The sequence below is a fragment of the Pipistrellus hanaki genome (genome assembly GCF_964339955.1).
Source record: "Pipistrellus hanaki genome assembly, chromosome: 1".
NCBI classification, from domain to species: domain Eukaryota; kingdom Metazoa; phylum Chordata; class Mammalia; order Chiroptera; family Vespertilionidae; genus Pipistrellus; species Pipistrellus hanaki.
The window spans coordinates 51488354-51514487 of record NC_140503.1 but is presented as its reverse complement, the minus strand read 5'-3'; the positions used below and the strand labels follow the sequence as shown (position 1 = coordinate 51514487).

Genomic DNA, 26134 nt, shown 5'->3' with positions numbered 1-26134 from the left:
AATCTGGAACATAACTCCATCTACCTTAAAACATATATTTTTTATTGAACAAATTAATACTGTTTTGTTTCAGAGATGAGTATCTATATTAATTTTCATTTTTATTTCTTTTTTAATATGTTTTTATTGACTTTAGAGAGACAGAGGGAGAGAGAGAAACATCAATGAGAGAAACATCAATAAGCTGCCTTTTTCTCGCCTTCTACTGGGGATCAAGCCTGCAACCCGAGCATGTGCACTGACTGGGAATCAAACCACTGACCTTTGTTTCATAGGACAACATTCAATCCACTGAGCAACACAGACCCGGGCTTACTTTTCATTTTCATGATGAATCTGATGTATCAATTAGAAATTGCATCTGAGTGCCAAAGCATATGCTCGTAGCTCATTGAAATCCCTTATAAAATACGTTAGCCATATGGACTCAGTTTTCAGCTACATAGACCAGAGAGGGCAGAAATTATCTTCTGTCATATTTTACTTAGCACTATCCTCTCAACTTTATACCTGCTGGGCAATAGGGGATTGAAGATCACTGCTTTATCAGCAACACTACTCCATGCCAGTAGTTCTTGAACTTTAGCATATATCAGAACTACTTGAAGAGCTTATGAAAACATTGCAGAATTCCATCCTCAGAATATTTGATTCACTAGGTCTGGAGTGGGGCCTGATGATTTGCATTTGTAATAAATTCCCATGATGTTGATGGTACTAGTCAGGAGACCACATTTTGAAAATTACTGTTCTTTGTTTTTAGAGTAGCAATCAGGTATTTAGGAAATGGCTCAGAATACCTTTATGGTATCCTAACTGACCTACTTAATGTATTTTGAATCTTGATAGACTAAACATTTAGCCTGACTACACCATCTCTTTTACTAAGATTAAATATAAACTTTAAGCTAAGTCCCAGATGATTAAAAATATGCTGGACATTTGTTTATGACTACAAATTGGCTACCTATATTTTGAGAATATACCTGCACTATTGCACCCTGTCTTAAGGTGCTTCCAAACAATTGAATCCCATATGTTCTCAAGATTCAGAAAGAGGTGGTATAGTCAGAGGCTAAATGTTTAGTCTAAATGATCTGTCTCACCTTTACTCCTTAACATAAATAGAGATCTACTTGATACATAAGGAGAATCAATCTGCTTTTTTAAAATCTATTTTATAGCAATTACAAAATAAAATTAGAAAAGTATTTGTTAGATGTCACTACATAATAGAATAAACAGTTTTAACTAGTTGTATTATGTCTTCCTTTCAATTCTAAAATGCAATTTCCAAAGTTCTTCCTATTTGACTGAAGGGTCTCTTGTTACCTACTTTTATCTCTAGAGGGGTAAGAGTTGAGATAAAAAATAAAAATATTTCAAACCAAATGCATTGGGCTTCAAGAAGCTTACAAATAGCAAGGCCTTGTAAAATAACAGAGCAGATATTCCTTTTAGCACCCATTTAAAGAGATATTTAAAAGCCGACTCCCTGCTCTGCCTGGACCTCTTTAAGCAACTCTTCACTTGGGGTTGACCGCTTCATGAAAAACAGAGGTTAGAACACATTGCATACGAAGACAGAATGTATTAGTTCATCCAACACACATTTATTTCCTGAGCACCTATTGTGAACTATAAGTTTTACTAGACACCAGAGATACAATAATTACTAAGATATAGACTTCACCCTCAAAGAACTCGAAGTTTACTAAAGAGGTAAGGTTTATTGGGGTAAGGTTTATTTATTTTCTAAATGTGAAAATATACTTCAGTGAAAGTTGTAGATGTTATATGATATACTCCAACAAAAGAAAACACTTTAAACCCATGGCCTTTAATTGTGTAAATAAGGCTCAAAGGTGAGATGTCTTCTGGCTGAATGACAGTTATTTTTAGCTTCATGGCAGCTGGTAACAAGAACTACATTTTTGCATTGCTGGCCTTTTATTTTAGCAGCATGCAGATATTGCCTGGTTAATTTCTCTTAACCATCTCTTCAATTGGTTAACAAATAGGACTTACCATCTCAAGGCATTTGATTGATTTGAAGCACAGAGACAGTTGGATTCACTGCATACTCTCTTTAATTAGAATGATGTTTTTCAAGTTTTTGAAACCAAGAAGTTAGAAGCATGAATTTATAGAAATACCTCTACTATAACAGTTCACTCAATTATGAATAGCATAAGAAAATTGCCATAGTCTAACTCTACAAATGATCTTATATATTCTTTGGGAGAGTATCTCCTCAGAGGAATATAAAAAGAAACAAAAAAACACACAGGGAAACTTAGGAAGATCTGGGGCATGTTTGTTTGTAGTAGAGAAGAACATATATTCTCTGATTTCTGACTAGAAGCCCAGGGCACGAAATCCGTGCACTCAGGGATCCCTCAGCCCGGCCTACACCCTCTCACAGTCCAGGAGCATTTGGACACTCTGGGGGATGTCCAACTAATGGCTTAGGCCTGCCAATCAGACCTCCTTAGCACTTCCTCGGAGGCAAGAGAGACTCCCATCACCACTGCTACTCTCACCAACCCTTAGCACAGCTTCTGGTTGAACAGCGTTCCCCCTGTGGGAGTGCACTGACCATCAGGAGGCAGCTCTTGCATCGAGCGCCTGCCCCCTGGTGGTCATTGTGCATCATAGTGACCAGTTGTTCTGCCATTCAATCGATTTGCATATTAGCCTTTTATTATATAGCATAATGTACTATGTGATCCATGCTGAACACTGTAGATCTACAAAGTGATTTAGGTCATTCCAAAGAAAGTAACTTCCTACTGGAATCATTATGGAATTTTTACTACTTTTCAATCATATATTTTAATGTGAGCCAGGCATTTTTAGGATAAGTAAATTTTTGGTCAGATAGAAGGGTTGGAGATAAATAATCTTTTCAAAACAAAGAAATAACAAAAGCTAAGATCAGTTTATAAGAAATTGCTTGAAGTAATTCCTTGATTGAAAGCCACTAGGAGTATCAGCAGGTACTATGATCAGATTTGAGCTTTATCGTAATAACTCCAGAAACAGTTAGGAAGATGAAGTAGAAGAAGGAAAGCAAGGATAAGAACACAATTTAGAGATGATTGCAATATAATCTGAATAAGAAAAATTTTGCACCAGAAAAAAAAGAGAGTAGGAAAGATGGAGAAAACACTTCAGAGATACTATCAATTGTATTGAGTATCTAAGTCAGGGGTCCTCAAACTTTTTAAAGTGGGGGCCAGATCATGGTCCCTCAGAGAGCTGGAGGGCTGGACTATATGAACTACTAATTCTTACTGTAACACCTCGGCTGCGCTCACTGCCCAAAAACCTGGCGGGCCGGATCAGACTCCTCTGCGGGCCGCATGTGGCCCGCGGGCCGTAGTTTGAAGACCCCTGAGTGAATGTGAAAGGAAGAAGAGAAAGGTGTCAAAGATGACTTTCACAATTCTGCCTTAAACAATCATATGCTATCAATCAAATTAGAGACAATAACAAGAGATAAAACTTAAAGATAGGCAGGTTAGAAGATGACTCTTTAATATATTGAACTTGAGGTCATCAAAGTAGAAAAGACTAGTAGATACAAGAGAATACTAGACATGATGTGGAAGGCAGGTAACATGCTAAAATTACTAGTAGAAGATAATAGACTTGGGGGTCATTAGCATAGAGATGAAAATTGATGCCATAGGCAAGAGTATGATTTTTTAAGAGAAACTATAGTGATGAGGACTGTGAATGGAAAATTGAAGGACATTAGTATTTAAGGAAAAATAGAGAGAAGTCAATAAAAGAGATATACAAGTCATAGACAGAAAAATAAAAGTGGTAGAAGATAATCTTTAGAGAAGCAAGAAAATAAAGAGCTTGAGAAATAACAGTATGGATGCAGGCTGCATAGGAAAAATAGTCATTGGACCTAGTAACCAAGAGATTGTTGGTGACATATATGTGAACATTTCAGTGAAGTATCAAGAGCAGAAGCCACACTGCAGAGACTTAATGCACATTTAAAATTAAGATGTGGAATTTGTACTTACTTTGCAAACAATTCAAAGAGTAGAAAATATATTAGCAAGATGTCAATAGAAAGATCATTTCAAATAAGTTGTTTTTTCCCCTTTTATTATTCTATTTTTTATTTTAACATAAATGTTATTTGAGCACATTTATAAAATAGGGTAATAAAAATAACGATTGAGAGATGGAAAATAGAAAAAAGGATATTTGATGAAACAAAATCCAAAAGAAGGAACCAAGAACTCAAGTTGAACAACATTTTTTTTTTGAAATGAGGCTTACTCTCTCATGGAAGTTATGAAGCAGTTAGCATTTATTAAAGGAATTTCTGAAAAAATCTTGAAAAGTGTGTGAAACTTACCAGACTAATGATTCAATTTTTGACCCTGTGAAAATGAGGGCAGTGAGCCTCCCTAATCTGCACTGCTTTAGACATACAAATAATGAAAAGCTAACACTGATGAGATGAACATGCTAAAAGGTAGTCTATAGTAGCCTGTAAAATAGAGAAAGGAAATAAGATAGCAATGCACACTGGAAAAGGAAGAAAATTCACACTAGAGATCCTTAATTTCTTCCATACAGTCTTTATTTTTTTTAAGAGTTTGTATTGAGTTTTCAAAGGAGTTTAAATGCCACTTCCCAACCAATGAGTTATAAATCTAGCTAAGTCCTTAATGGTTGGTTTAACAATTGCTTTTGAAAGAGGCTGAGATAACATATCCTCCCTTTACATTTCTCAGGGAAAGATTTTGTGCTGGAAAACAAGCATGCAGTGTGGGTATGTGGTAACCATATTTTGTCGAGCCAAAGAAATATCAGGACATAATCTGACATGGTCTGGCAAGCAGAAAAATATTTGACTAAGTTGTAACTCCAGAATATATGGTTGCCAAGGAATGAAAGATTTTATTAATAGTCACTACAAAATAGTGTTTCAAGGAAAAGGAGTATTCTGGACATCAGCATTTTCTTTGAGGGAGTCTGTGCATACTTATTTCTGCCCTTGCCTTCCTCCTCAAATATTTGGCAAATGCCTAGGCATGCAAGGCACTGAGGCAGGCACCTAGATAGAAAGCTAATAAGATAGAGTTCCACCATTGAAGATAGAGATTTATATCAGAATAATCAGAAGAGAGTGTTGTGTGGGCAATAATGGGGAAAAGCAGAGCTAATGCAGAAGCTAAAGCTACTAACTGCCTAGGGTGAACATGTGGAGGAAGATTTGCAAAAGGTGGTGATAAATGAATTCCTTTTAATGGAAAAGTAGAAGAGCTGTAAGAACAAAGTTTAAAAGATACCATTCCTGTTAGATATCTTTTCCAGACAAGTTATTTATGTTATCAAGCCTGGATGGTATAAAATATCTCAATGGTGTAAAATTCAGATATTTTTTTATATGTGGCTGAAGTTCATTCTGATCATTAGAGCCATACTTTACTAGCCTAGATTTTGGAATTCTTAGACTTCTCATAGAGTGTCTATAAAATCTGTTTTTGTGATCTTTGTTGTAAACTCAGAATTTTATTTAGTATTCTCAAATTTTCATTGAGTATATTCCTCTTTACATGGATCCATTTATTGTTTAGTTTTTGTCAACCATTCAAGTTTTTCAGGTACACGTGCTACTTCAGTTTCTAATTTAAAATAAATTTATTAACTGTGACTTGAAAATGCTTGATTGATTTTCTTTTTCTAGGCTTTTAATAATTTGATGATGAAACAAAAAAGGTGCAAGTTAATTTTTATGTTTGATATCATATAACTTAAAAACTAGGGTAAGACTTAAACCTTTGTGAAAAAAAAATTACATAGCTTCTGGACTTTCCAAAGTAGCCAATAGTTTATAATATATGCTTTTGTTAACTTAGGCAAGAAACTCTCAAAGATCAGATTATTATTTCTTACAAATTCTATGGAGCTTATAGGAGTAAGGAAATTTTCCTCAATTTGACCATATACAGAAATGCAAAATTACTCAAGAATTGGTAAATGGTGAGCATTATTAAAGGACTTTCTGCAAAAATTTTGAGGAGTGTGTGAAACCTACCAGACTAATTATAATTATAAAGCACTCTAATTATAAAACAATCTCTTCAGGCAATCTGAAGAGATTGTTTTATAATTAGAGTTTGGTATTTATGCTCATTATTATTGCAAAAGACCTACAATTCGAATATTGGACTCAAAATTACTGTTCCTATTTTAATGGTTTATGCCATGATTTGGATCAGATAAACATTGAATACTTAACTGAAACTAAACATTTTCTGGGTTTCTTTTATTCCCCTTTTGACCTGGTTATAAGCATTCTATCAGCATCTACTTAGAAACCCATTCTTCTCTCAGGAAATGAGAACTGTCAACCAACATTTAAATTTCTATAGTTCAACTATTTCAGATGTTCAAGTAATAGCCAATTATTTGATAAGAAATCTCCACTCTCAAAATACCTAAAGTGGACTAAAATAATTTATGGGAAAATAGCATAATTTTACCCAGCTGATTTATCTCATTATTTGTGTATGATTTTAAAAATCATTTTCCTAACAGATGAACAAACTATCTCAGAGTAGATATCAACCTAGTATAAAAACACAATCTGATTTTTAAATAAGAACCACCCACATTTCCTGAAGGGAACCCTATTATCTGAGCCATTTCCTTGAAGGTGGCAGATATGTAAGAAACTATCACCTACACCCACTTTTCCCAAGGTGTGAGGAACCTGAAGACAACCATGTGGAAGAGCTTCTCTTACATTCCCTATTCTGCAACATTCTTATCCAAATAAAATCAGATTAAAATTGGTCTTAGGCCAACATTATTAGTAAAATATAACAAAAAAAATCAGCTTGCATAGTTCTCTAGTATTGGGTTGGATAATGCACATACTTAGTCTGGTTAAAGGTTGAAGAGTTATGGTTTATTAGGCGAATCATGCTTCAATGCATAGTAGTAGAGGTCTTATTACATAAGTACTCTCTAGTTGTCTTTATGAATCACTCCTTGCAACTAGTTGTAGCTGAGTGCAACTCTCAAGGACATTCTGGTTTTCCTACTCCTAGAAAAGCCTGCATTTGTTATGGTGGCCTGTATGTCTGTAGGTAAGAGCTGTGAGCCAATCTGAAAAAAAATAAATGGAGTCCAAAAGAATCTAACAGAGAAGTAGAAACTAATCGTATTGGCTCTAATAGAGTAGTAGAAACTAACCAATCCTGAAATCACCCGGATTTGAGTCAAATTTGATATCAAGGATTAGTTTGATATAATCAATAAAGCATCAGATGTCAAATGCAATTTTTTATTTCTGTTCCAAAGTTTTCAGTCACATCAATATAACCTAAACTACCCAGTGGCTAGGGTATAGGAATAATACTTTTTCCTAACAGTTATGTAATATTAAAAAATGCTCTTGGGAGGATTACAGGATCAATGTATACTGGTTTTGTCCTTGGGCTGGCTCCAAGTGTTTAAAATGATGTCGGGTCCGGCATGTGTTTGGTAGAATCATAGTCTTTAGATTCTATTGCTGTGAGTCCTCCTTTAATTTGTTTTATTCCCAAAAGTTGGCTTTATCCCATTCTCTTGTTTTCAATAGTAGACCCACCTGTATAAGAACTATAGGTACTAATAATGTGAAACTAAATTTCTCAAGATTCAAAGGGAGATTGGCTTATGATTCAGAGAATAGTCTAGATTTCCCTTTATATGAATTTCTACGTAGCAGCTTGATACAATACATCTATGAAAAGTCATCCTATTACAACTCATTTGCAAAAACAAAATTAAAAACAGAATAAAATATTCTAAATGCTGGTAAATTTTGCGTTGATCTTAAGCACAAATTACAAAAATATTCTGTCAAGATGACAGATTGATGTTTATTTTTATAACATAGCATTTTGTAATATTAAATCTGCCTGGTCAATGTTGCTCAGTGGTTGAGCATTGACCTATGAATCATGAGGTCACAGTTTGATTCCAAGTCAGGGCACATGCCTGGGTTGCAGACTCATTCTCTGGTGGGGGAGCATGCAGGAGGCTGATGGATGATTCTACCTCATCATTGATGTTTCTATCTCTCTCTCCCTCTCTCTTCCTCTCTCTGAAATAAAAACAAACAAAACTCAACTCAACTAAAATCTAATAAAAAAAAATAAGTTGGCTTTTAAAATTTGTCCTGTAAGAACAAACGTATAAAAAAGCTATTTTGATTTGATTAGTGTGTTTTGTCCCCAAATTTGCTGAATAGCTTAGTTCTAAGATATAAGTACTTGAATATTAAAAGAGAAACTTTAAAAAATAAATGTGTAAAACTTTGAATCTTGAACTCTGAGTTGCAAATTGACACCCAAAAAGAGAAGTCAGGCCTGGCATTTTCAGAGAAACATTTGAAGAGCTTGGATAATTTATATATCCTGTTACATTTAATTCCATACTTAGGAAAATATAATAACATATTTTAAGTGAGGTGTATTGCAGTACTCAAAATTAATTTCACCATTTTTTTAATGGGCCTGTTCATTTAGAGAGATATAAAGATGAAAAAAAAATTTTAAGCAACACATATATTTAAGTAATGCATTGATAGTTTTTCCAAGTTATGATATAATCATACTCTTGAAGCTGATGTTGTTATGCCTTGCATCCCATTGCTGCAAGCAGCAAAGGCTTTGCTATCTAGCTGTTATTTGTATGCATGCGATGCATTTTGATTGATTTTTTCATTTATAAAAATTCTTCTGATTTATGTAGAATTTCCTAGATTTTGCATTTGACTTCAAAGATAAAAAAGGGGGGAAATTCACAAGTGTTTTATTGTTTAACATTCCTTTATAACAAGCAGAATACTTGTCGGAGGAAAAGCATGTTTTCTCAGAACTCCGAAGTAACATTGTTTGTGGTCTCTCTGCAGTTAGATCCTGAAGCTAGTGCTATTCTGAAGGAACTCCAAGTGAAACTCAGTGGGGTTCTAGATGAGCTCAGCATCACTTACGGGGAAAGGTAAGTGGCCTAAGTAGTTATTTTATTATACCGAGTTTCAGTTCATAGCAGTTATGCCTTCAGTGCTGTTTCTCTCCCCTGACTGGCTAAATCCATTTAACTTGAAGACTTAATCGAAGCATCACCTCCTTTGGAAAGTTTATATGACCCTGCAGTCTTACCGTGTTATCTCGCTATGTGATCCTCAGGACACTGTGCATCCTTCAGTTGGGTGGCACTTACAACTCTGAGCTCTAAGCTATGGCTTAACTGCTTGATTGCCTCCCTTACTATATGCTTCATAGGGGCAGAAGCCATATCTCCTTCCTATTTGCAACTCTATGTTTAGAGCTTATCAATTGGTTATTGAAAGAAGGGACGGAGGGAAGGAGAGAGGGAGAGAGACTTACATACATAAGTCTGAGTTGCATTCATGTCATACATATCAATGTGATTGTACTTTCAAATAACTGAACTGTATCCCCATAATTGAATTAAATCCAGATTCTAGGTTTTAGGATTTAGAAATCTTAATGAAACTACTCTGTTGGAAATTATTGACACATTCATATTTTCTCCGTGTTTTAAAACTATATTAGCTCTCAGCCAAAACCGGTTTGGCTCAATGGATAGAGCATCAGCTTGGGGACTGAAGGGTCTCGGGTTCGATTCCGGTCAAGGGCATGTACCTTGGTTGTGGGCACATCCCCAGTAGGGGGTGTGCAAGAGGCAGCTGATCGATGACTCTCTCTCATTGATGTTTCTAACTATCTCTCTCCCTTTCTCTCTGTACAAAATCAATAAAATATATTTTAAAAATAATAAAATAAAACTATATTAACTCTATTTGTCCATGGCATTGTTCTAAAGAGGGAGAAGTTTATCCTATATAAGATTCATTTGGTCCTCTAAAAATAAACACTATCATCTCATCTTCAAATGTTAAAATAGATAAGAAAGCAAACACCTCTTTGAAAAGGTTCTTTCATTTCATATATAATTTGTTTTAAAAGTTTTGATTATTGATAGAGAGAGAGAGGAAGGAATAGAAAGAGAGAGAGACATCAATTTGTTTTTCCATTTATTTATACATTCATTGGTTCTCACACCCTGTTTCCCCGAAAATAAGACAGTGTCTTATATTAATTTTTGCTTCCAAAGATGCACTAGGTCTTATTTTCAGGGGGTGTTTTATTTTTCCATGAAGAAGAATACGGTACACATTTATTGTTAAATAAAAATAAAGGAAATTTATTACCTATATATGGTATGGTAGTACGGTAGTTGTCAACACAAACCAGACAAACTGAATCCTACAGTGCCAAGAACTTACTCATTTATTCAATGAAAATCATGTCATCATCTTCTGGAACATCATCATAACAATCCAATTCCTGAATTTCCTGGTGAATTTCTTGTGACTCCATTTCTTTCAGAATCAGTGGACCAAATCTCTCATGTTTAGCCTGGGGGGTGGGGGAGGGTTTATTTTCGAGGGGATGCCTTATATTTCACTCAGAAGGAAACCTGTAAGTAGGTCTTATTTTCAGAGGATGTTTTATTTTCGGGGAAACACAGTAGATGCTCTGACCAGGGATCAAGCCCACAACCTTGGCCTATCAGGACAATGCTCTGAGCTACCTGGCCAGGGCCAGCTCTTTGTTTAAATATTAGCTCAATAAGTGTTGACTTACTATTATAAATTATGCATTCAGTTATAAAATGAGGCTTAAAAATTACTCTTATGGCATGGACTCTTTGAACTCCACTTATTACTCACTGTGTTTTGGAAAGGTACATTTTAATGGGCATTGTATGGATTAGTTATACCAGTTGAAATCAAAGACCAAAAAGTAAATGACACTTGAAAGCATCATATTTTCACTCAAATACAGGAATGAGGCAAAGAAAAATCCCTATTGGCCTCCTCTCCAGAGTTAGAGGTGTGCTCTTTGTCTCTGTGGAGCCCATCCTCACAGTTCAGGTGCTGAGTGAGATGAAACCTTGCGTAGGGCAATCACTCTGCCTTCTGTCTGTGTTGCTAGTTGACCTGGGTGATCCTGCTTATTTGACCTAGATGTGTATAAGGAAGTTGAAGGTTTTGTTTACCTGCAGAGAGACTGACATTGTCCCAGACATTTAGAAACTAATTGGCTCTGACTTGGGGGTGACACCTAGCGATGGTGCTTTTAGTCAGCTACTTTATTCCCGTTGTGAATTAATATGTTGTTAGCAGAAAGACTGTTACCTTCACCTAGGAAGGCAAAAATAGAGATTATTTAGCAAAGAGAAGGGGAGAAAAAGTGGTCAGGAATAGCTAGGGGTGTTTAGAACTTTTTCTAAAATAAGATGACTAAACAGAATAACAACTAGAATATAAATAGAAAAAGTATGTTTAAATTACTTTCTGAAATATATCCAAGTCGTCTTTATGAGCAAGTACCTTTTACTTTGGTCCGTGTTATTTTGTTTGAAAAAATCAGAGCAAATTTGAGTTATGAAATAAGGAGTGGTGTCCTTAGGTGGGCTCTTGAAGTACTCTATTCATACGAAACCAGCTATTTTAACCTAGATAGTGAAACTCCTGGTTACCCAATATCTATCTCCTTGGTAGTCTTTGCAAATAGGAAAAATCTAATACTTTGCTCACTTGGGGCTAGAATTATTGGAATAAATAACCCACATGTCATGCTTTCCTTATAAGAAGAATACTTCTTATGTCCTTGTTGCTATGGTTTGATTTCCCACACTACTAACCAGGCCTACATCACACACATGGGGTAGGTGGGAAGCCCATAATGATCAGTGAGATCATGCTATGAAGTGAAACCAGATACTTTAATCTGAATCTTAAGAGTCTAAATTAGTGGTCTAGAACTTCAATGTTAAGTACATCATTAACTGCCCAAACTGCATTTTATCTGTTGTTATTAAAACCCACAATAAAATAATTCTACTATATGTACCTAGCAGGATGATTTTGCAGGAAAGCCAGGAAAGCCAAACCACACATCTGAAGGCTGGGTTCCTGACATGGTCACAGAGCACCCGCCTGGGAACTGAGACTCAGCAATACCACTTCACTGCTGTCATACAGGTGTTTTTAAAATGGCACAGCTTGTACCATTTGGGTTTTTGCTTACACATATATTTTTCAGTTTTATTTTTTTGGATTTTCTATGTTTATTTGAATGAAATATTTGGTACCAGCAGCTGGCTGGATAAAGTAAAGAAATAATTCAGGAACATTTTATAGGAATTCTTCTATAGAGTGTTTGGCTTTTTGGTTGCTCACAGAGTCTGTCATTTTTAACTGATAATAACTCAAGCTGATTAGTAAAGAATTTTTTCAACCAGTTAAATAGATATAAAAAAATCTTCTTAGGTGAATTTACCAAAAATTGATAGAGATGAGATTTTTAGATAAAATGCATATATTAGTTCACCCTGGATTGATGCCAAGATAGAAGGCCATTATCTCTCATGCACTGATCCCCTTCCTTCATATTCCTGATCCCACACACAGAGCTCTCATTTCTGGTGGGGGTTTACCATTTGGGTCTGTTGTAGAAATCTATTCACGCATTTTAGGAATGTGAGTATCACACCTTCTGCTCAGTCTATCCTCTACTGACTTGAAAATGTGTGCACAAGAAAGTTGCTATCTCAAAAGTGATTATCACTACACTCAACAGGACCACTGATGACCCAGGGGTAAATCAACAGGTCAAAATGCCCAATATTAATTAACTTCCTTTTGCATGGCCCTAAATATCCTCCATCTCTACTCTTACTAACTAAGCATAGCACCATCTCCACCACCCCCTTTCTCACCTTCTTCACCATCCCATCCACCCTCCCCAACAAAAGTCCAAAGGTAGGTCTAGCCAAGTAAAAGGCAAGTGGTCATGCATTTGGGTTCCTTTGTCCCTGAGCCTGAAAGGGGATGTTCCATTGAATTAGATAAATATGCAGAGAGCCAAGAAATGAGCCACATCCATAGATACATGCTGATATCCAAGAATCAAGGAACCAGATACAGAGGAGCAAGAATGTTGTCAACAGTAAAGAAAGTCACAAAGAAGGCACAAAGCAAAGATGGCAACAGGCCAACATGAAAGCAGAAGTAGAATCAAGCATTGACTATGCACTCAAAATTATAGACCAATATTTATAAACCTGCTAAACAGGTCCAGAAGCAAGAAAAACATCCAAGTTGAAATCATTTAAAATTTATCATAGACTTCCCATATTACTCAGTTTAATAAAACAGTCCGGAGTTTAGATTACAAATTATGTCTCCAGATGTATATTTGGGAATTACCAGTGTATTGATTTCATGAAAGCCATTGGGATTAGATATGATTGCCAAGAAAGTGATTTTTATGGAGAGATGGAGTGATCCAAGGATTGAGCCTAGATGATTACAATGTAGGGTTGCCAGATAAAATATAGACTATGCCCAACCGAATTTGAATTTCAGATAATCAATGGATAAATTTTAGTATGAATATGGGGTATACTTATACTAAAAAATATTCACTGTTTGAAATTCACATTACTGGGAACCCTGTGTTGTATTTGCTAAGTTTGGCAACCCTACTCTAATGGCTAATAGTCAGGTAATAATGGAAAAGAAGCAGCCAGTGGGGTCAGAGCTAAGAAGGAGTGGCATCCCAGAAGCCAAATGAAGAATGTAAACCCAGATACCAAGTATCTTTCAACAATAGTCATTTTCCCAAATAATTCTCATAAGAACACCTCAGCTATTACAGTGAGAGATAAGGGCCAAATGAACGCTGCTCAAATTCATTCATTGTGAAGAGTTTTATATTCCAAGTAATCTTTCATTACAATAAAAAAATTTTCAGCTGAACAATTAAGTTTAAAAATTAATGAGCAAGGGAATTTACACTACCTGAAACAGATCAAACTCCCGTGGGTTTAATTTAAAAAACATGAGCAAAGAAAGGCATAAGTGCTTTTATTCAGGTATTTATATTTCTTATTTTTAGTTTCCAGCTTATTATTAAGGAGTGTATAAAACAGATGGGATTTGAACTAAATCAAATGAGAACAAATGGAAATACTGCATCTAATAAGAACAGTGCGGCAATGGATGCGGAGATTGTGTTAAGGCCTCTCATGGACTTCTTGGACAAAACGTAAGTTTTCTACCCAGTTTTCTCTTTATTAATTACCCTAAATTTGACTGATATGATTTTAAGGGGAATATTTGTTTTCCTCTGTGTAGGACAGTTTTAAAAAGGCTTCTACAATATTAATTCATCAAAAAGCAAAACACTTTTAGTCCATTACTAGTGACCAAAAATCAAGAGTTATTTTGAACAGGAAAGAAGTAATGGAAAGGAAATAAATATTGGTAACTGAGGCAGTTACTATTCTGAGGGGGAAGAGCTTGAGGATATTATACTCCTGAGAAGGCATATCGTTTTACAACCTGTTGGACATTTAAAAAAAGACTGAGTTAAGTCCAGAATATCTGATTTTATATCAGAAACCTACTGAGGCAAAGAATCACACAAATGTACTAGAATTAACTCAGCTCAGAGGCAAGTAACCAGTTCAACCTCTAGCAACTATTTGTTGAGTGCCCCTCTGTATCAAACCTTAGTCTAGGCATTAGATAGTGAAAAAGAGAAGCACAGTCCCTGACTCCATGGAAATTACAAGTTAGTTGGTGGGAGTGGGTGGAAATGGGGGCCTTTATGACCAACTAAGACAGAGGTCTTACCAAAAAGTTTTTTTGTTTGCGTGTGTGTGTGTGTGTGTATGTGCATGTGTGTGTGTGTATGTGTGTGTGTGTGTGTGTGTGTGTGTGTGTGTTTTGTTTTATCTTCAAGTTTCTGCTCAGTCCCTAGTCTTAGAAGTCCTAATTTCATAAGTTTGGAGTAGAGTCAAGGCTCCTATGTTTTAACATGTGTCCAAAATCAGGAACTGTTGATCTAAAGCAACCGAAGACATGACTTCTTAAACGGTGATATTTCAAACCAGAGTTGAAGGTAGAAGAGAAAGGCAAAAAATAATTTTGAATACCTACCAAGGGACCGGTGTCATACCTGGTAGTTACATATGTTACTTTATTTAAAATTGTTGCAGCAAATTAATGAATGCCAAAGGGACCAAGATAAATGAGAAGATGCAATACTTCTCTTTAAAGATAAGAAAAGCAAAGAAAACCCTAGGGAAAACCTCTTCTATATGTTTACAACTTTTCCTTTTGCTTATAATCTTATACATAAGTGAAACTAATGTTCTCATCACTTTGATTTTACTATTTGGTAGGTATGTTAAGTCTTCTTTTCTGTCCTCTATGAGGAAATATCTAGAAGATAGGTGAGCAGGTAATTAGCTTAGCAGGAGGTACGCAGGCAAGTGGGGTGGAAAAAAGAATTAGCGGAAAGAAGAAATGGAAGAAGGAAAAAAAGGCAGGGAGAAAGACTTCTCATTTCTTTTATTTCTTAATGTAGACCTTTACTCTTCTCACCTAATACCTTAAATAACCCTAAAGGTTTATTGTATTGTATGGATCTCTACTATAGGCAACACAGGATTGAGCCACATGAACACTACCATTTGGGTGTCCATGTGAAGGTGAATCAAAAGCAAAACAAGCAATTCTGGTCCTTTGAAAACTCCTACTGGAATGCCTATGTTTTTAGATTTCTAACAGCAGTATATAGATATGTTATTTATCATTAGCAAAACTTTGTATGTTTGAATATACTGTAACCAAAAGTTGTGGAACATACAGAAAGTTTTAAGTTATCCTGATACTGTCAGCTACTAGCTGAGGGACCTTACTCCATAATAGCCCTATAAAATGGGGCTAATACATAAAGTGAGTAAACCCTTCTTTTTAGTATATTTTAGAGTCTTATTTTACTCAGTTTTAATTTTTTATTTATGATTATTCTTTATTATGTCATCATACAAATAATTATAAACATTAGTAAAGACAGTATATAAAGATAGAAAAACATCTATGAGCTTTAAAAATTTGTGTCAGAGATTTAAAAATTTTGGCAAGAATTATTATATGAGTCAAATAAATGAAAGAATTTCTAGGAACTAATTCAGAATGCATAACCCTAAAGCCACTTATTAGGGAAGTTTAAAAATATCATATTATTTCTATTCTCAAGGTTAGAACAAAAAAAAAATAAGGAAGTTATACAAGTAAACACAATAAAATCTAAAGAAACAATATCCTGGTCAGACAATAAGTATAAATTTTATTTGGGTTGGGTTGTTGTTGTTGTTGTTGTTGTTGTTTTAATAATTTTTATAGAGAGAGAGAGGAAAGGAGAGCAGGTCAGAGAGAGCTGTCTTCAAACCGGCAACCCTATAGTACCCTGGACCAGTGGTTGGCAAACCACAGCTGGTGAGCCACATGCGGCCCTTTGGCCCCGTGAGTGTGGCTCTTCCACAAAATACCATGTGTGGGCACACATGTACAGTGTGATTGAAGGAGTACCCTAATTAAATTAATAACAATGTACTTTTATTTTAAGTTTAAGTTTAAAAATTTTGGCTCTTAAAAGAAATTTAAATCATTGTACTGTTGATATTTGGCTCTGTTGACTAATGAGTTTGCCGACCACTGCCCTGGACAATGCCCAACCAACTGAGCCACACCAACCAAAGCTGATTTGGGTTAGATTTATAAAGATGGATTGGGTTTGAATATATGGAAATGAGGGATGAACATTTCCAGGGGTGGGTGGAAAGTTGGATATGTTATCATGAAAGTCCTACTAATTATATGACTGGATATCTCTATGGCCAGCTAATATACAGGGCATTTGACAATTTTCTGGTTAATTGGTTCTGTGATCAGAGAATCTAGGCAGCTATGGTTCCAAATACATACTATTCGGCTTGCATTATCAAGTTGATTATCTCTGACTAAATGAAGGAAGCAGTTGCTAAATGTCCCATTTTAGAGTATGTTGTTGTTTTTCCTGATATTTAAAATTAGCAATAGTGAGCTGAAAGTCTTCCAGGTAGCTCTGAGAAAGTTTCCTTAGAAATTGCATAGGCTCTCTTTGTCTTTGTGAAGCCTCTGTAAATAAGACATCTTATTTGTTTATGTTTCGTTTTCTCTACCACAACCTCACCACTCCATAAAACGAGCTGTAAATTTCCAGCTGGCAGAGATCTCACGCAGAGCTGCAAACATGTAATGATTCCATACCCATTCATTCAGTTCCAGTCTAAGCAGAGGTAGTTAACATGCCAAGTTCATGAGCTGCCCATAAAAACAAGATCAATTCTTAAGCTGAGATCTTTTAAAAATGGAAATTACACATCTGCTGAAAATGTGGCAGATTTTTTTGTGTCTTACATTATCCTAGGGATTCCTCTGAGGCTAGAGAAATCCTAGTGTTCTGCTGCAAGACAGCTGCTGGCTTCTGCCCTGTGTCCAGATAATAGCCACTGGCAGGCTAGAGACGTTACCCTTGAACAACTGTTGCTAAATAACTGGGGCTACGGATTTCATAAATATGGCTCAGGATTCCCAACTCTCCTCTTCATTCAGAGGAGGTTTTTATACATTTTTTTGTTGTTGTTAATCCATCTGAGGATCTTTTTTACATTGATTTGTAGAGATAGTGGAAGGGAGGGAGAGAGACAGAGAGAAAGAAACACCGCTTTGAGAGAGACACAGCAATTGGCTGCTTCCTGCAAGTGCTCTGACCAGAGCTAGGGATTGAGCCTGAAATTGAGGTACATGCCCTTGACTGGAATTGAACCCAAGACCCATCAGTCCATGGGTTGATGCTGTAAACACTGAGCAAATCCAACTAGGGTTCATGCATTTTTATATATTAAGTATTCACATGCTAAAGTGTTATGAGAAATACTTGTACATGAAAATGCAAATCTTTCCCGCTTTACCTCCCACATGTCACAGGTCTGTAATTATTAATTATTACTTTGATTATCTAAATGTTACTTATATGTTTAAATACTTAACGCAGTCAATTCTACCTCTCTCAGAACCAGAGCCCAGGTTATAATTCTTGAGTCCAAAAGTATAGAGATTATTTAGCATCACTATCAACAATGAAGTTTTCGTGACATGTATGACTCATCTTTGGCACACTATGAAATGGATTTGATTAGCTCTTAAAGTCTCAGAGTTCATTGTCATCTTTTGGGACATTCAGTAAATATTTATGCAGAAGTGTGTCTTCATGTACTGCTGGTCCTTCATACACAAACACATGTATCAAGGACAGTGTGGGACTGGAGGATGTAGAGAAAGGGCCTGACTTTGAATCTAGCCCTCACCGGCTTCACTTCTTTGGGCAAGTTCCGTAATCTCTGAGTCTGTTTCTGACTTCTAAATGTATACAGTAATAGGTGAGAAATATCTTTAGTGGAAGTTACCAAACAATGGTGTTATGTAAGTGTTAGGTGATGTCACCATCATTGTCTCACCATGGGAACAATTTATAACAGATGCCTTAAACCTATTAAAGTTGGTAAATTTGGAATCTTAAAACTGAACTCAGAGAAACAGAACAACTTTAGTGATTGCCAGAGGTGGGGGATTGGGAGGTGGGGAAAGGGAGAAGGTGGTCAAAAAGTACAAACTTCCAATTGTAAGAGAACTAAGTCCTGGGGGGGTGATGCACAGCATGGTGACTGCAGTTAACAGTAATGTATTATATATGTGAGCATTGCTAAGAGAGTAGATTTTAAAAGTTCTCATCACAAGAAAAAACTATAAATATGTGAGATAATGGATGCTACTAAACTTATTGCGGTAATCATTTCAAAATATATACATATATCAAATCATTATGTTGTACACCTTAAATTTACCACCATGTTATATGTCAATTATATAGCAATAAAACTGGAAGATTAATAAAGTTGATAAATATCGGCTCTTGAGGGAAATCATATGCATCTTTGCCATCTTGTTGTGTTGGCTCGGAGCGAGGTAGTGATCAGATGTGCTTGGTTGGTATTTGGCCTGAACCATGGACACAGAGCATGTGGTAAACATAAGTCGGAAATGAGGGTGAAAATCATGTACTTTGGGAGCCTTGGTGTCAATTTAGGAAACAATTTAAGGAAATAAATTGTCTGAATTCATTTTTTACTAATTAGTGAGTTACTTAATGTATCGTATAATGAAATAGATTTTTGATATGTATTTTTTATTTGAAACTTAGCATTTGAGGCCTATTCGAGTATTAGAACAAACAGTATTGAGGAATGGGAATCTCTGATCAATAAAAAGTAAGTTGAAACCTGGGTAGGAGATTCATAAGTGATTACATGTCTTATTTTACTTCAGATTAAGTCTCTCAGCAAAAATCTGTGAGAAAACAGTTCTGAAGCGACTTTTGAAAGAGCTGTGGAAGCTAGTTCTAAACAAAATAGAGAAACAGATCGTTCTCCCTGCTCTGACAGATCAAACGGTAAGTGTTTAAACTAAGTTTGGTTTTATTTTCAATAACCCATCTAATTTATTTCTGTTTTAGTGAGTGGATTTGATTCAAATGAAGTATTAAACCCACTTTGAGAAAACGTGTTTGGTATACAAGGTCTTAATAATGATCATTCAAATAACATTATACAAACCAATTTTACGAAATGGGAGTAGCAATCACACTTCATCTCTTGAAAAAAATGTAGCAAAGTTAAACTTATAGGGTTATCTGGTCTACACACATCATTTTTTAAATATCACTTAAACCTCCAAATAATTTGATTTAGGCTGGAATATCCCCACTGTGTTTCTTTCTGAAACCTCATTCTTTAAGGAGATAAATTCAGCACTACCATATGGGATTTATTTTTTCATCTGTGCATTTTGCTTTCATCTATTACCTTCCCCCATGGAGGTTAATAGAGGAGACTACTTTTAGAGGATTTGAAGCACATAATTGTATCATACACAGTAAAATGGAAAAAGAACCAGAAAGGTTAATTGGCAGCAAAGTTAGACCATGGCCAAATGGATACACAGTGCCAGGATTCTCAATTCCCAGCTCCTGAGCCTCTTAAACAAGCACCCATTGTAGAGTAATTTTCTTTTCTTTTTTTCTGTGAGGAAAACATGTTGATACAAATAATGAGTAATTTAAACTAAAATCTGTGTTGAGCCCTTAATTATGCACACTCAGTCCATATTTATCCAATGAAATTATATAGAAAATATTTTCATGTAAAGTGTTTCAAGATGCAAAGATACATATGTTTTTGTTGATTGACTGCCAACAGTGGGTGATAAACTATAAATTAATTTACATTTTGCTTCATGCCATTAACGTGTGGTATCATCATTTGTACATATGAGTTGCCAAATCACATGTAAACACACACACACACACACACATACACACACACACACACACACACACACACACACACACACACACTACGTCCCCACACAGACTCTGCTCTGCTACAATATGTAAGGCATTTCTAAAACATCAATTAGTGATCATGTAATTGACTTACATAAAATTTTCCTAGGTGAGATGCTTTGGAATATAACAGAAGAACTATAAACTTCAGAAAAAAAGAAAAAGAAAAAGGACTAAGCTTGGTTATTACAAGAGTTCTTTCATCCCCAATTTTTTAAAAAATGATTTTGTCTGGCTGGCATGGCTCAGTGGTTCAGCATCGACTTATGAACCAGGAAATCAGGGTTTGATTCCCAGCCAGGGCACATGCCTGGGTTGCAGGCTCAATCCCCAGTGTAAGGCATGCAGTGGGCAGCCAATCAATGAGTCTCATCATTGAGTTTCTATTGGGTCGGCAGCTAAGTAATTGCGGATTTTTTAAAGAAAATCAAAGACAATTTTTTCATGGAACTAAATAACTTTATTCTGTAATGTATTGCCCATTTTGATCAATGACCTTTTGCAATCTTTCAGGCAGCATCATAATCCCACGTTCAAAAAACTTCTGGTTTTTATTAGCAAAAAACTGAATCAGGTACGATTTGACATCATCATCATTATTGAAATTTTTACCATTCAAGGAGTTTTGTAAAGATCGAAACAAAAAGTAATCAGATGGTGCAAGGTCAGGACTATATGGTGGATGTGGCAAAACATCCCAACCAAGCTCCATTAATTTTTGCCGAGTGACCAAAGATGTGTGTGGCCTTGCATTGTCATGATGGAATACAACACCTTTTCTATTTGTCAATTCGGGCCACTTTTCTTCAACTGCATTGTTTAATTTCATTAGTTGTTCAATGTAGACATCAGAATTGATCGTTCGGTTGGGTGGTAAGAGTTCAAAGTAGACAATTCCTTTGTAATCCCACCAAACTGATAACAAAACCTTCTTTTGATGAATATCAGCTTTTGATGTTGTTTGAGTTGGTTCACCTGGCCTGCTCCACTATCTTTTCCGCTTGATATTGTTGTAAACAACCCATTTTTCATCGCCAGTTATCAGTCGTTTTAAAAATGGATCATTTTCATTACATTTCTTTAGCAAATTGCAGCTGCTAATGCGTTGCGTTAACTGTGATTCTTTCAGTTCATGAGGAACCCATGTATCGAGTTTTTGAACATAGCTAAGTTGTTTTAAGTGATTTTCAATGCATGTATGTGATACATGAAGCTTCTCTGCAATCTCACGTGTTGTACTGTGACAGTCTGAATTGATTATTGCTTTGATTAGGGCGTCATCAACTTCAACTGGACGACCAGAGCGTTTTTCATCTTTAAGTGAAAAATCACCAGAACGAAATTTGGCAAACCAATTTTCTGCCGTTCTTTTAAGGCTTCGTCACCATAAACAGCACATAACTTTTTATGAGCTTGCGATGCGTTTTCCCTTTGCGGAAATAAAAAAGCAAAATATGATGAAAATGTTCCTTTTGATTTTCCATTTTTCAACGAACGCCAAACGAAAACTACAAAACAGATCAAAAAACTTTTTTTACTGATTAACAGCTGAATAGCCAACTATCAAATAACAAAATGTGTTTTACATTTGTACTACGTCTGCAAACTAAAAATTCAACTGAAGCCATATATGTGTGAAACCCGCAATTACTTAGCTGCCGACCCAATATATCTCTCTCTTTCTCCCTCTCCCTTCCTCTCTAATTTCAAGTGGGGGTGGAGGCGATCCACTTGTCCATAAGCCTTTGATCCAGAAAGACGCACCTTGCATGACTCACACACGGCAGGCTACCCCCCACCCCTGCTTATATGGGTATTTTTCAGCCCATAACTGTACTCTACTGTTTTGTTGTTCCTTGTTTGGGGTATGTTTTTGAATTTTTAATATTCCTTTGAAGCAGCCACTAACCTCAATGAGCAAACTGCATGTTATCTCCCAAAATAGCATTTATTGTTTTTGACAGTTATTTGTTAACAAAATTACATAAGCTTCCGTGATGCTGTCCACTACTATTTCCCCCATGAGCCCTACTGTTACTAGTGCACAATTTTGTAGAGTATGAGAACATATAAATCATGACATAGCAAAAAATACTATAGATGACATTTCAGTTTTGATATAGACCTTTCTTATGAAAGCTGACCATAACCTCAGTTTTCTCTAGCATGGAGATCTCTCGGTATGAAGCTATATCACTTATTGATTCATTTCATATGTGTTCTTTGAGGTCCTACTATGTACTAGGTACTGTGCTGGGTGCTAGAGATGAATAAAGCAAAATTAGACATGGTTGCTGTGTTCATGAACTTTGTAGTCTCTAATTTTCTAATGAATATACAGGCTATACAGGCTCCTCTAAATATATATATATATATATATATATATATATATATATATATATATATATATATATATATATATATATATTCCAGACTACCAATGAATTTAGTCAAAGTTATTACTTTTCTTGTCAGATTTACCCACAGATATGCCTCTAGCTATTCATTCTAGTAGTGTGTTGGATGGCTTCTTCCAGTGTTTTATTTCCAGGATGTTAGGGTTCTAGGAAGAGGCTATGGCTGAGAGAGGATTAGGGAGGGGAAGTCTCTGAAAATTAGCACAGCATCTCATGAGTAACGGCTCACCTTCCTCAGCTCTGTATCTTAAAATTTTGCAGATTTATTTTGGGAAGGCATGGAGTAAAGGAGTTACCTCACTTGAAAGTAAATTAATGAAATATAAAGGTATCTGATTGAATCCACATGCTAAACTGACTATGGAAGCAACAATCCATTCAGTCACTGAGACTTAAAGCCTGCAGAAGTAGGGTACCTGTGAGGACAATGATAAGCTAGCAGTACTAGATACCTTTGACCTAATCTGTAAAATAGACTTACATAATATTGTAAGTCTATTTAAATAGATTTACATAATATTTTATGCACGTTGCATAAAAGTCATCAATATTATAGGGAAATAAAGCATATTCTCTATTGACCACATTTCTAATGCAACTATTACTAAAGCTTTTAAGACTAAATCTCTTTTTCTTTGTAATGTGTATCTCTAGGGACCCCAGATGATTTTCATCACTGCTAAAGATCTTGGACAATTATCAAAACTGAAGGTAATAAGAATTCATAAAATTACTGGTTGTCTGTGAAAAGTTATGAGCTAACTGCAGCTCTATAAGAAACCATCTTCCTATCAGTCATGGTATCTACCATGGCAGGACTAACAACATGTGTGTCTGGGATCTCACAGTCTGCTTGAAGGAGGAATCAGGTCAAATTTAGGATCTGAATTTTGCTTTTTCCCCCTTTCCGCCATGTTGCTCACATTTTCCAATTAGTAGGGCAACTACTAATTGACTTTGTATTGTAGCATGCAGCATTTCTGCTTTTGGAATAAATTAAAGAACATACTTCCTTTCATATATTAAAATAGCTTTATGTGAATAAAGGCAAATTGCAATGTTTCATAGAAATCCAATAAAGTCTAGAGGTCTTATAGGCAAAAGGCCTAATTAGAAAATGAAACTTCTCAAAGCAGACATTAAATTTTCAACATATTAAACACCATTATAAATGAGAATTTGCTGACTAAACAACCCTTCCCTTTATTATTGCTTGATATCTCTAACACTTTGCAGCTGTGATAGGAACTTGACTGGTTAAAATACATATTATTGTTCTGTTACTGGCTTATTTCACTTATCATAATGTCTTCCAGTTTCATCCATGTTGTCACATATGGCAGGATTTACTTCATTTTAAAGGCCAAATAATATTTATTGTATGTATAAGCGACATTTCTTTCATCCATTCATTCATCACTGGATCACATATAGGCCAACATTTTGACTGTAATCAAAATACATGCTGTTTTGTTTTATTTTTATGGATTAGAATATAGTGTAGCACGTGGGTGGGTTCCAGACACAGATCACCTTGGCTCCAGTTCTACCTCAGGTGCTTCCCACTAAGGGGACACCAGCCTAAGTATTTAACCTCTTTAATGTTCAGCTGTGGTATTTGTAAAATGCAAAACAGTTCAACACTTGGTCCATAGGACTGTTTGAGGCTAAGTGAGATAATGGCGACACTATCTTTGCATAGAAACTACAAGAGGATGCCACCTCCTACTCGCAGAAACAGCTATTTGTCTCCTCCCCCAGCTGGCAGCTCCCAGTTAGGTATCACAGAATTGTTTTGTGTGTAAAACACAGGGGGAGGATAATCCATTTGACTGGGTAATTACTTATCCTGATAAAAATAGCTACCCTGTAATTCCGGAATTCTATTTTATTACCTACATTATCCCCTTCCTCGGAAAATAAAAAGCCAATAATCCGTTTAGAAGACATAACCATCACCTAAAATTGTTTTTCCAGGTATTCAGTGATGTCCGTAGTTCAGAGGCAAGGTAAATGTCACTGACAGACTATCATTTTGTATATTGGATCTCTTACTTTATCCCTCAGATACCTTTCTGGGATTTCTAGTTTCAACTTTGAAAAATGAATTTTACAGTGTTGAAGTCGCTCCTATAAAACCATGAAGGTGAAACAGCATAGTGTGTCATTACAAAAGAAATGGCCCTAGCCATGCTTCTAGATATTAGGAAACATACTCCATCTCCCCAAGTTTCAGTTTCCTGAATGGATCATTATATCAGCTCGAAGTGTTTCAATTTCAGGTGATGAAAAGCCAGAGTAACATAAGCAAAGAAGGATTTTATTTTTACATGAAACCTTATAGTCCTGGGATAACTCTGTTTTCTATCACTGCTTGATTAAGAACTCAAATGATGTTATAGAATTCAGTTACTACCTCTCAGCTGCTCTTTCCTTATGTGATTTATTGCTGTAACATACCTCCCTTCCTATTCATACAATAGCTATCTATGCTCAGTATCTAATGTCTTTGAACTTGAAATCTTGTAGAGAATACCCACCTTGGTGCAAGGAATTTCAGCAAAGTCCACCGGCACATCAACAGCTCTGATGGAGTGTTATCACCATTCCCAAGCCAACCACTGTGGCCTGGGGAATGACATATGCCATTTGCCTTAACTCATATAGGCACTCCTGACTGCAGTCAGGCCTATTCAAATCTTACCAGAGGCCCACTGCACAAAATTCATGCATGGAAATGGAGAGGGGGGGCGCACTCAGCCCAGCCTACACCCTCTCCATCCCAGGACCCGTTGGGGGATATCTGCCAGTTTAGGCCCGGTCCCTCAGGCCCTCCCCTGCTGGCCTGGTCTCCCCTAACTGCTCTCCCCTGCCAGCCTGGTTGCCCCTAGCCGCCTCTACCTTGGCCCCTGCCACTGTCGCTTTGTCTGGAAGAACGTCCAGATGTCTGATCTAATTAGTATATTACCCTTTTATTAGTATAGATAAGCTCTGAGTGAGATGGAGACTGGCTCTCAGAGGGTACATGCATGCTAGGTGAGAAAAATCAGAGACATGTTTAGTTAGGTCCCTTTGGAGCACCCAAATGTTATCAATTCAATTAATTCTCTTTTGTATGTAATAAACTAATAACAAATAATGAATAAAATATCCAAAAAGGTTTAGTGAATCAACATTGTAATAATCTGAAGGACTAAAAATAGAATCTTGGTATCCTTAGGTGATGGAAAATAACTTAGTTCTGTATCATATTTTTGCTGATCCTTGCTTTTTTAGTTTTTAAATGATTAGTCAATT

At 35.9% G+C, this 26134-nt stretch overlaps 1 protein-coding gene across 1 annotated transcript in view; it reads left to right on the top strand.

Moving 5' to 3' along the window:
* Positions 1 to 26134, top strand: part of UNC13C (unc-13 homolog C) — a 501491-nt gene that overhangs the window by 418261 nt on the left and 57096 nt on the right. The window contains exons 24-27 of the mRNA XM_084880006.1: positions 8942 to 9030; positions 14025 to 14174; positions 19346 to 19469; positions 23492 to 23548. Of these exons, the coding sequence (XP_084736132.1) occupies positions 8942 to 9030; positions 14025 to 14174; positions 19346 to 19469; positions 23492 to 23548 (420 nt within the window). The remainder of the gene's footprint in view (positions 1 to 8941; positions 9031 to 14024; positions 14175 to 19345; positions 19470 to 23491; positions 23549 to 26134) is intronic.